Consider the following 12,445-nt stretch of genomic DNA (forward strand, 5'->3'; position numbering starts at 1 on the left):
ATGATAATAGTAATAAGCATTGCTCTTACTTAGTCTTCCGATATTGGGTTTTGGTAAAATGATGTTTTGTACGAGAATAGGAGAGGCTCCACAACATGGCGACAATACAAGCTGAACTCACAACTTTGTGTCCAATCGAGTATCTGTTATTGTGGTGACTGAGTGAAAGCATTCACACATTCATTCGCATATTTCATTTTCACATACAAACACAACAGCATTGTATTTTGATGTATTGTGTTGTGCTGTATTGTATTGTATTGTATTGTATTGCATCACCACTGAAGTGACAAGGTGGGTGAAACTGCTGTTCTGTTAAGGGAAGATGGTGCTTTGTGTGTGGTTTGTAGTTCTTACTTCTATGACAAAGAATGCTGCGCATCAGGAAGCAAACAAATATAGATCACATCGGCGTTTCGGTAGCTGATTGCAAAAAAGGCGTGTGGCCTGGAACAGTGAAGACTGGTGTATTGTTTAGATACAGGTACAGAAATTCATTGTTTGGCATGCAAAAAAAACAAAACAACAACGACAGAAGACAAACAAACAAAAACCAACAAACCAGCAAAAACAACAACAAAAAAACACAACAACAACGAAATGAAGCTGAGTAAGATAAATTATGTAAAATCAAACAAAATCCACCCACCCACCCACCCCCACGATATCCACCCCTCCAATTTCCAACCGACAAACTCCTCCATGCCCCTCCCCTCCTCCCCGTCGCCCCCCCCCAACCCACCACTCTCCCCGTTCCTTCCCCTCATAGACCTCCTCCCCTTCTCACTCTATCTCCATTCCCCTTCCACCCCCACCCCATCCCGTTCATTGCGCAAGCTCCCATCGCAATCAAAACAAAATATCAAGATTCACTCCAAAATCAGGTATTCACATTATGATGACAAGGGTACACAATCACTCACATAAACACTCCCAACCCCCACACGACCTTCATATTATCTCCCCAACACTTATTCACTGCCAATACAGCGAATAAACTCTACAGAAAGGGTACCACTCTCACCAAATCAAAAAGACTCAGAAGATTTTGATGTATGTCTTTATTTGGGAAGTGAACGACAGCAGACAAGATTACATTAAAAGCACTATATTTGTTGTTGTTTTTTTTCCTTCACATAAAACAGTACAGAATGTGCATGGAAGCACCATTTTGCTTGTCTGAACACAATGGCATTAAAAAAAAAGAGATAAAAGGTAAAAGATGATATTTTTGGTGCATACACTAACAATGACAACAACAACAGTCACATTGTTTCACTGAAATCGTGGTAGAGTTACTGAATGTGCTCGCTGCACTGTTTGTCATATTTACTAGTACGTTTTACGGTTATTGTGTTGTATACAGAAGTTTGGTGTTTCGTTGTTTTGTGTATGGAGTACAGTGGAGTAAAGTGCAGTGCAATTTACTCCAGTGCAGTGTAGTGTGGTGTAGTGTAGGACAAGTGTAACAGTAGAATACAGTGCAGTACAGAGTATGTCATGTGACATAGTCCAGTGCTGAGAAAGGGTGGAAGGTGGCAGAATGGTTAAGACGCTCAGCTGCCAATACAGAGAGTCAGTGAGGGTGTGGGTTCGAATCCCGCTCTCGCCCTTTCTCCTAAGTTTGACTGGAAAATCAAACTGAGCGTCTAGTCTTTCGGATGAGACGATAAACCGAGGTCCCGTGTGCAGCACGCACTTGGCGCACTGAAAAATAACCCATGGCAACGAGAGTGTTGTCCTCTGGCGAAATTACGTAAAATGAAATCCACTTTCATAGGTACACAAATATGTAAGCATGCACTCGAGGCCTGACTAAGCGCGTTGGGTTATGCTGCTGGTCAGGCATCTGCTCAACAGATGTGGTGTAGCGTGTATGGATTTGTCCGAACGCAGTGACGCCTCCTTGAGAAAGTGAAACTGAAACTGAAACTGAGAAAGGGGAGAATGACCCTCTTGTTCTCTTCACGTCATCAGGAATCCGTGAGCTTCGATATGTATGGCTCATTTCGTGAGGATCCGCACATGAAACTGACAGACAGGAGAACAGTGAAGGAAAAAAAAGGGAATGAAAGAAAGACAGAAAGAAAGAAGATATCAAGTAGTTTTGTAGACCGTGGGGCCATCACACATTTAGCAACTAGCCTCTCTCTCTCTCTCTCTCTCTCTCTCTCTCTCTATATATATATATATATAATAGATAAATAGATAGATATACACACATTTTTTGGGGTGGGGTGGGGTGGGGTGGGGTGGGGTGGGCTTGGGCTCTGTGTGTGTGTGTGTGTGTGTGTGTGTGTGTGTGTGTGTGTGTGTGTGTGTGTATCTCGACGTTACGAGGACGCATGGCGTGCTTATCCTGCAGCGAAAGAAAGCAAGAAAGAATAAACGAACGATGCGATGAATGAATGAATGAATGAATGAATGAATTAATTAATTAATGGATGGATGGCAGAGTGAAGAGGCCCGTGGCAGTTCACAGGGATGGATGGATGGATGGAAGGATGACAGAGTGAAGAGGCCCGTGGCAGTTCACAGGGATGGATGGCAGAGTGAAGAGGCCCGTGGCAGTTCACAGGGATGGATGGCAGAGTGAAGAGGCCCGTGGCAGTTCACAGAAGGACGGCCGGGAGCAGGGCAGCCAGACCAACCAGGCAGAACCAGGGGAGACCACCCACTGTGTTGGACCCGTTCAGGGCCGATGTATCTGATCACAGAACACGGACACCGTCGTCAGTATATCGTGCATAGATAGATAGATAGATATGTAAGTAGAAAGGTATATAAATAGATCATATGTAGATAATTTAATTGGATGTCTAGATATGGACAGATGGGTACATAAATGGTAGCCTATATATATACATAGGTAGGTAGGTGGATAAATAGATATATAGGCAGACAGACAGCTAGCTAGATAGATAGACAGTATATCCGTATTTAAAAAAACCAAAACAAAACAAACAAACAAAACAAAAAAAAAAAAAAAAAAGAGGCAAGGCCTTCAAGACTCACTTGTGATACATTAAAAAAAAAAAATCTAATTGTTAAAATGTGTTCTGTATTTGTTATTATAAAGCTTCGGGTTAAAACAAAAGAAAAAAAGAAAAAAAGTCTTAATGGCAGATTCGAACCCTGCGTGTTCGGGTGCGAAGAAACTGTCTTACCCAGTACACTATCGTGGCTCCTTAACTGACGTTCAAAAATTTAAAGGGCGATAAATCGATCGCGGTATTTGCAGTGAGAACGCTGTTTAAACCATATTATTCTTGTGTATCTTGGGGCATTCAAAAAATCTTTAAGGACAATTAAAAATTCTTTTTAAGTCCGCGGTAAAGGAGACGTGACTATCGCCGCAATCACATTTAGCCGTTTTCGCTAGATCTAGATAGATGTACAAGTTTAGTTACACCTGCTGGGAATGTTCGACAGGGTCGATTCAATTTCTTTTTATGTTCATTCTAGTTTTATAGTTTTAAGTTGATATGAAAATTGAGTATTTTGTTAAACTAATAACATGTAGAAGTAGTATCAGTATCAGTAGCTCAAGGAGGCGTCACTGCGTTCGGTCAAATCCATATACGCTACACCACATCTGCCAAGTAGATGCCTGACCAGCAGCATAACCCAACGCACTCAGTCAGGCCTTGAGAAAAATAAAAATAAAATAATAAGATAAAATAAAATAAAATAAATAAATAAATAAGAAATGATAATAAAAAATAGATAACAATAAAATAAAATAAATAAAATAAAATAAAGTAAAAATAACAAAAATTAAAAAAAATAAAGACAAAATAAAAGTAAGTAAAAAAAATAATAAAAATTACAATAAATATAAATAGAATAAATAAAGTAAAAATAACATAAAAAAATTATATTAAAAAAATTAAGAAAAAAAGATAAATACATAAAATTACTACTACTACTAATGATAATATTTAAAAGGCGCAAAATCTTGATTAAGTCAACTCTAGGCACACACACACACACACACACACACACACACACACAGAAGAGATAAATAAGCAAATAAATGTTAAACATGCAGACACACGTTCACACATACACGCACACACACACACACACATAGCAGATATGCAACAAACATACAGTTTCACAGATATGAAAGCACGATAATAACATGTAGAGCCAAGTACAAGTACTTCTAAACTTCGGATGAAGTGAAAAGGACTTCATTTTGAGAAAAGTCAAGACTGGAAAGTTTTACGTTTCATCAATGGTATTAACTGTCATGGTTTATTGTTTTTAATTGTGAATTCCGATTGATTTTGTTGATATTTTATGGGAGATTGGGGCATAATCCAGTAAGTGATGAGTCGTTCACAAATCTTTCTCTGAATAAATATTTAACGGTCTCCTTCTCCAACTTTCCATCACATGTTATCGAGTATTGTCGATTGGATATAGGGCAGGTCAACAACTTGAAACAAAATGGCGTACTTCGCGTTCGCAAGGAATATGAGCACGCGCTTTGAATATGTATAAATATGTGTACGCAGCTGATTTGTGCCCATGACCTTCAGGGCTCAGCCAGTAGATCTATATAGTTCACTCGTAGTATTGATGTTAGTATTTTCCGAAAAAGACCACTTGGGCGAATGAACATAGTGAAAGCCCTGTACACTAAGAGTAAAACACACAAGCTTTTTATGTATTGAGTGAAATTTCAAAATGTAATGTTTAAGATGAGAAAGATCAGTTTAAAGCAAATTAACCCCCCTAGCATTAATTACAGATTCATTTCCCTTTTTTTACTATCTGCAGCAAAGACATGCACTGGAAGTATAACTTCCATGGTTAGCAAAAGAAGTTCCTGCTTCAACAAAAAATGATAAAAATGACTGCTCTTGTGTCAGAATATCAGATCAAAGTGCCAAGTTTAGAGAAAAAACACACAACCCCAAAACAGTAAATTCAGTTTGCATATAATTTGGCTTCTTTTTATATATTTTGTGTGTGCCCATCCCAGAAGTGCAATATTGTTTTAAACAAGATGACTAGAAAGAACTGAATTTTTCCTATTTTTATGCCAAATTTGGTGTCAACTGACAAAGTATTTGCAGAGAAAATGGCAATGTTAAAGTTTACCACGGACACACAGACACACAGACAACCGAACACCGGGTTAAAACACAGACTCACTTTGTTTACATAAGTGAGTCAAAAAACTGTGTTGATTTATTTACACTATTTGTGAGGCCTCACACTGGATAACATTAGTTACAAATAATAATTGTTCGGAACCGTAGGCTAATGTTAACCTCGGCGTTTCAGAGAGAGAGAGAGAGCTACACAACACACACACACAAAGACAGACAGACGGACGGACGGTGACACGGGTCTGGATGCAGTGTGTGGGGGTGGGAGTGGTGGGCAACAAACGTATAGACGTACCACAATCGAAGTTGCTCCTCCTGAGAAGTCCCATGACTCGGTCCACAGTGGACTGAGGGATGTGGTTATCACACGCCCGCTTCACACAGTGTATCACCGTTTGCAGATCTCTGCAAGGCAGACACGTTGACAGTCAGTCGTGTCCGACTATGACAGTCAGAACACCCGTGGGAGGCAGTTGCTGTCCCGACAATCTGGGCTAGAATTTGACTCTGACCCATGAGAAGGGCCCCCCTCTCCAGTCACAGGGTTAAACTATGTAGAAACTTCAACTTCCAGGAAAGTCTCGTTTAAATCAGTCAATTATTGTGACAAATGTCTTGCCCAAGTTACATCATCAATCTATCAGACAGTCGGCGTTGCGATGGTTCCCAAAGGCCAACTTGCTCCCCAAGGTTGCATCACTAAGAGCCAGTGCAATCTTACCTCTTAGTTTGAGAGTCATTGTCCTTCACAAAAGACGAATCTGTAAATGACTTCCCACTGCATTGGAGAAACCATTGGTCATACAGCTCTCACTTTCACTGGTCCAGCTGTCAGCCGAGTGGTTAAAGCGTTGGACTTTCAATCTGAGGGTCCGGGTTCGAATCTCGGTGGCGCCTGGTGGGTAAAGGGTGGAGATTTTTCCGATCTCTCAGGTCAACATATGTACAGACCTGCCAGTGCCTGAACCCCCTTCGTGTGTATACGCACGCAGAAGATCAAATACGCACGTTAAAGATCATGCAATCCATGTCAGCGTTCGGTGGGTTATGGAAACAAGAACATACTACAGCATGCACACCCCCAAAAACGGAGTATGGCTGCCTACATGGTGGGGTAAATAAACAAAAACGGTCATACACGTAAAATGTTAAATGTTACATGTTTGTCTGAGTGTGTAGGTGTGCGTGCCTGAAATCTGATTGAATGACACAGGAAACGAATGATGAGCGCCCAATGGCAGTCGTCAGTCGGCTCTACCCAGGTAGGCAGCCTGTTGTGTAATTGACTCCGTGTTTGTAAAGCGCTTAGAGCTTGGACTCCGACCGAGGATTGGCGCTATATAAGTAACCATATCAATGTCACAGATATTGTATACATGCAACATACAGTGTATATATGTATGTATGCGTGTGTGTGGATTTGTGTATGTGTGTGTGGATTTGTGTGGATTTGTGTGTGTGTGTGTGTGTGTGTGTGTGTGTGTGTGTGCGGGCGCGCGCGCGCCTGACTAAATGACACTGACTGACTGAAACCATTTATTGTCAGATTAACTGTTTGTTGTACTGACATTTTCGCAACCATTTGAATAAAATATTAACTGAGCAACACAAGGAAATTCTGATTTGAGGAAGGTATGATTTAAAAAATTAAAAAACAAAAAACAACAACAACAACAAACAAACAAACAAACATATTCAACAAATCAAGGTACCAAATTTCACTAATATCATTATCTCCAAAAAATATTCTAACGCACACACATACTCACATACGTTTCTCCCCCACCCTCTCTCTACATACATCCATGCATGCACACAAACGCCCATTATAATTCCCCTACCTCATTCCCCTGCCCACTCACTCACACACACACACACACACACACACACACACACACACACACACACACACACACACACTCACACTGTCTCTCACTCTTTCTCATCAAATTAAGGTTTCGTAATGTAATCAAGACGACATATTACATGTTAGGGTCGAACAGTTCCACTAATTAGAATAATGGGAACTTTGCTCTACAAGTGAATCTGACGCTATCACCCAAAACGAAACACTACTTTGGATTAAATAAAAACAGAGGGGAACCTCTGCAGCAGAAGGGGGATGAAACAAATTAGAAAAACCGACCAATTGGATGGCTTTTAATTAGGTCAACTGCGGTTTTTGTCAGAGACCAACCATTTTCTTTGCTAGGGTGAAAAACGCTGGACATGGCTAATGGAAGATTAAAGGATGTAATCATATATTGAAGGGGTTTGAAATGTAAATGTGTATCTGGACATTCTAGCAAAAAGTGTGGGATGTCAAGGGTCTTACCACAAATACATAGTGGTGACGGTTTCAAAAATCTGCATAACCATGCATTAGTTCTTAGCCTGTGTGTCAAGTTTCTTGTGGAAATTGATCCTGGGGGGTTAGTGCCTTTTCTTGCTGGAAGAGAGAGATCCCACCAGAGCTTCTTTTTTGAGTTTTCTAAGAACTGTTTCTGTCTGAAATTCCAGATATATGTTGAAAGAATAGTACAGGCTTCAGAAACAGAAATAGGAATATTGTGACTGATTGAAACTGAATTGTTCGATGCCGCTTCCTTGGCACAAAAGTCGGCCATTTCGTTGCCACGAAGGTTAGAATGTCCAGGAACCCACAAGAGTGAAATGTCGGAGCCTCGCATAATTAACTGGTGGACTAAATGACACAGGATACGAATGATGAGGTCTAAATGCAGCTGACAGTCAGCTCTACCCAGGTTAGGAGACTTTTATAAGAAAAAAGGCAACGCAGTATTAACACAATACTACGACTGCATTTACGACCATAATCATAGCGGGTGTGTATACACGGTGCAATGCCAGTTTATTACCCAGGAAATAATGATTCTAGCTCCGATCCATTCTGACTCACGCGTGCGCCGAAGCAGTAGCCCACAGCGTAGCGCAGTGCCGCGCACACACACACACACACACACACACACGCAAATAGACATACACATACGCGCGCTCGCGCGCGGACACACACACACACACACACACACACACGCACGCACGCACGCACGCACACACACACACACACACACACAACACACACACACACACACACACACAAAGTCATAACCCAAAGACCGTGAGATACTCAGGCAAACGCCCGCGCGACCTCAGCGAGAGAGACAGACAGACAGACAGAGAGACAGAGACAGAGACAAAGAGAGAAAGAGACAGACAGACTGACAGACAGTCAAACAGAGGCAGAGACGAGAGATTTGAGGGGTATGCGGGGTGTGGAGGGGGAAGGGGGGGGGGGGGGTATCTGTAACGTAAAATTTCCTCTTACCCGCAGAACTGGTCTTTGGACCGAGTGTTGAACAGGGAGTTTTTAGCGAAGGTCGCGAAACAGGAAGCCAGGTCCACGCCGTCACAATCGGCAGTCACTGTGTGAGCTGTGAAAGAAATGATACACTTTCTGGTTTGTCATTCTTCTGACCCTCCTTCATCTTCTTCTCCTCCTCCTTCTCCTCCTCCTCCTCCTCCTCCTCCTTCTTCTTCTCCTCCTCCTCCTTCTTCTTCTCCTCCTCCTCCTTCTCCCTATCCCTCCTCCTCCTTCTTCTCCTTCTCCTCCTCCTCCTTCTCCTCCTCCTCCTTCTCCCTATCCCTCCTCCTCCTTCTTCTCCTCCTCATTCTTCTTCTTCTCCTCCTCCTTTTTCTCCTCCTCCTCCTTCTTCTACGAGTACTATTATTTTTTCTTGTTCACAAATGATATACATCCAAGTTTGTCCTTCTTATTCTTCTTCTCATTCTCGCCCCTCCCCCCCCCCCCCAGCCCCCACGCCCCCAACCCCTCTCACCACCACCCCACCCCCTCCACCTTCTTTGTCTTCTGCGAATACTATTCTTTTCTTTTTTTTCTTTTTTTTTTTCAAGACACAAATAATGTACATCCCGGTTTAGCTTTCGCAGTTCTTTCCAGTCATCTTGTTTAAAACAATATTGCACCTCTGGGATGGGCACAAAAAAATAAAAACAAGAAAGGCAAGGCCTTCAAGACTCACTTGTGATACACTTTAAACAAAATCCAAGTTTTTATGTAGTGAGTATAATGCATTTACTGTTATATTTATATTTTTTGTATTCTCTAAACTTGGCATTTTGATCTGATATTGACAAAGAATCTGTCATTATCATCATTTTTTTGTTCAAACAGGAACTTCTTTTGCTGAGCATGGAAGTTTTATTTATTGCAAACGTTTTGGTGAAGATAGCAGAACAAGAGAAATTACTCTGCTGGGAACTTACTTTGCTTTAAACTGATCTTTCTCATCTTAAACATTACATTTTGAAATTATACTCAATACATAAAAAGCTTGGATTTAAAAAAAAAGTGCATCACAAGTGAGTCTTGAAGGCCTTGCCTCTCTTGTTTCAAAATGTAATGTTTAAGATGATAAAGATCAGTTTAAAGCAAATTAACTCCACTAGCATTACAGAGTAATTTCCCCTTTTTACTAACTGCACCAAAACGTTTGCAAAATAAATAAAAATTCCATGCTTAGTAAAAGAACTTCCTGTTTGAACAAAAAATGATAATAATGACTGCTCTAGCTGTTGGGTCAGAATATCAGATCAAAGTGCCAAGTTTAGAGAATACAAAAAACATAAATATAACAGTAAATGCAGTTTGCATATAATTAGGCTTCATTCTTTATTTTTTTTGTGCCAATCCCGGAAGCGCAATATTGTTTTAAACAAGATGACTGGAAAGAACTGGATTTTTCCTATTTTTATGCCAAATTTGGTGTCAACTGACAAAGTAGTTGCAGAGAAAATGTCAATGTTAAAGTTTACCACACACACACACACACACACACACACACAGACAACCGAACACCGGGTTAAAACATAGACTCACTTTGTTTACACAAGTGAGTCAAAAATGAAGCCTAATTATATGCAAACTGCATTTACTGTTATATTTATATTTTTTGTATTCTCTAAACTTGGCACTTTGATCTAATATTCTGACCCAACAACAAGAACAGTCATTATTATCATTTTTTGTTCAAACAGGAACTTCTTTTGCTAAGCATGGAAGTTTTATTTATTTTGCAAACGTTTTGGTGCAGATGGTAAAAAAGGGAAATTACTCTAATTAATGCTAGGGGACTTAATTTGCTTTAACCTGATCTTTCTCATCTTAAACATTACATTTTGAAATTATACTCAATACATAAAAAGCTTGGATTTTTTTAAAAAGTGTATCACAAGTGAGTCTTGAAGGCCTTGCCTCTCTTGTTTTTTATGTGTTCATTGATGTTTTATTTTAACGTGTACGAGATCTTTATTGAACTGTTCATATTAATTCTTTCTTTGTATATTCTTAAAAAAAATCTTTGTCTGTATCCCTTTCATTTATTCGCACACACACACGCGCGCACGCGAGCACACACACACAGACGCAGACACACAGACACACACACACACAGACACAGACACACACAGACACACACACACCTCCTTCCACTGCCACACCTGCCGGTGCCATGCCTGCTCATCTCATGCTCACATTAATTAAAACAATATCAAAAAGGTAAACAGCGACCAACACACAGTGCAGAAAAGAGAGTACCGTTCACAATTCGCCTGTTCAGCCGATCGCCTGTTTTGTTGTGTGCATGCTTGGCTAAAACCACACCGGCCAGATACGATCGCACGAAACTGACACCCCACCTTACCCCCCCCCCCCCCCAACCCTCCCCCACTACCCCCCTCGCCCCCCTTCATCGCTCTCCACCCCTCCCTGGCTTTCATGGACGACGGATTCTTTGGGAAATCAACACTGGGTCGGCCACAGAGTAATACTCGGTTTCCTGCACGATTTCTCTCCTTCGCTTGCCACATCTAGCTCTACGGCTAGCTAGCCACTGTGTAGCCATGCTTTACGAAGTGCATGCTGTGTTGATATGACAATGCCGCCCTCAACTCCAGCCCCCACCCCCTCTTCTTTTTTTCCTTTTTTTTTCCTTCTTTTATTGTTTCCTTTTTGAGGGCTGGATGAAAAACCGCATTGTCTTGCTTTCTCTATTTCCCTTAAAAAATACAATTTGTCAAGTGTAGTCAGCTCTCTCTCTCTCTCTCTCTCTCTCTCTCTCTCTCTCTCTCTTTCAGTTCCTTACAAGAATTACGTGAACAAATAATCATTTGACATTTACAACACTATGTATAGCTATATAACTACAGAAGAGTGAGAGGAGAGAGAAATGAAGAGAGAGAGAGAGAGAGAGAGAGAGAGAGAGAGTAAGGCCGAGTCTGAACGAGTAACTGATCAGGCCAAAGGCCCATTTCAATGGATGTACACATACACGAAAACATTAATGAGAGAGAGGGAGAGAGGGGGGGGAGAGAGAGAGAGAGAGCGACAGAGACAGAGAGAGAGAGAGAGAGACAGAGAGAGAGAGAGAGAGAAGAGCAGACAGACAGAGATAGACCAGACATACATAATGATATATATATCATACTTCACACTGACTCACCCAGCGCCATAATTAGGAAGAAAACACAACAAAGTTTCATGGCTCGGGTTTCCTTTCTCCAACACTCAGAACACCACTCTTGTCACCTTTCAACTGCTGTGCTCATCGGAGTCTTGATACAACTTTGACGATGGCAACAACCGTGAGGAACAACTGTTGCACGACCTGTGATTCAGCTGTGAGGAAAGTGTCAACTTCATATTGTTCGTGGAAAAGGAAATGTGATAAAGTGCAATACAATACAGCATGGTTATACCACATGAACTTTTAGTTGTTTCGTTTTGCGAAAATCAACTTCTATAAACTTCACCACCGTCTCTCTTTCTCTGTCTCTCTCTGTTTTTCTCTCTCTTTCTGTCTGTCTCCCTGTCTGCCTGCCTGCTGCCTCTTTCCCTGTCTTTCTCTGTCTGTCTGTCTGTCTACCATTTTCTCTCTGTGTGTCCCTCTCTGTCTCCATCTCGGTTTGTCTGTCTGTCTGTCTGTCTGTCTCTCTCGCTCTTTCAGCATGCATATATCGCTCCCAGACCCCCTTTTTCTTTTTCCTTCCCTTTTGCTTTTATTTCCACCACACCACACCAAACCACACCACACCAAACCACACCAAACCACACCACACCAAACCACACCACACCACACCAAACCACACCAAACCACACCACACCAAACCACACCACACCAAACCACACCACACCACACCACACCAAACCACACCACACCACACCACACCAAACCACACCACACCAAACCAAACCACACCACACCACACCACACCAAACCACACCA

At 41.4% G+C, this 12,445-nt stretch overlaps 1 protein-coding gene across 1 annotated transcript; it reads right to left on the bottom strand.

The window, feature by feature from the left end:
- Window positions 1-1,044: 1,044 nt before the first annotated feature.
- On the bottom strand, window positions 1,045-11,858 carry LOC143291463 (uncharacterized). The gene is made up of 4 exons (XM_076601335.1): window positions 11,663-11,858; window positions 8,470-8,575; window positions 5,419-5,528; window positions 1,045-2,707 (listed from the first exon to the last, which is right to left on the bottom strand). The coding sequence occupies exons 1-4, from the start codon at window positions 11,700-11,702 to the stop codon at window positions 2,613-2,615; spliced, it is 351 nt and encodes a 116-aa protein (XP_076457450.1). The 5' UTR covers window positions 11,703-11,858; the 3' UTR covers window positions 1,045-2,612.
- Window positions 11,859-12,445: the final 587 nt, after the last annotated feature.

This window comes from Babylonia areolata, chromosome 1, assembly GCF_041734735.1.
Source record: "Babylonia areolata isolate BAREFJ2019XMU chromosome 1, ASM4173473v1, whole genome shotgun sequence".
Classification (NCBI taxonomy): Eukaryota; Metazoa; Mollusca; class Gastropoda; order Neogastropoda; family Buccinidae; genus Babylonia; species Babylonia areolata.

Coding starts and splice junctions, on each gene's coding strand:
- LOC143291463 (XM_076601335.1), bottom strand. CDS start 11,702: ATGAAACTTTGTTGTGTTTTCTTCCTAATTATGGCGCTGG. Junction 5,529..8,469: donor TCCAAAGACCAGTTCTGCGG/GTAAGAGGAAAT, acceptor TCTGCCTTGCAG/AGATCTGCAAACGGTGATAC. Junction 2,708..5,418: donor GAGGAGCAACTTCGATTGTG/GTACGTCTATAC, acceptor TTCTGTGATCAG/ATACATCGGCCCTGAACGGG.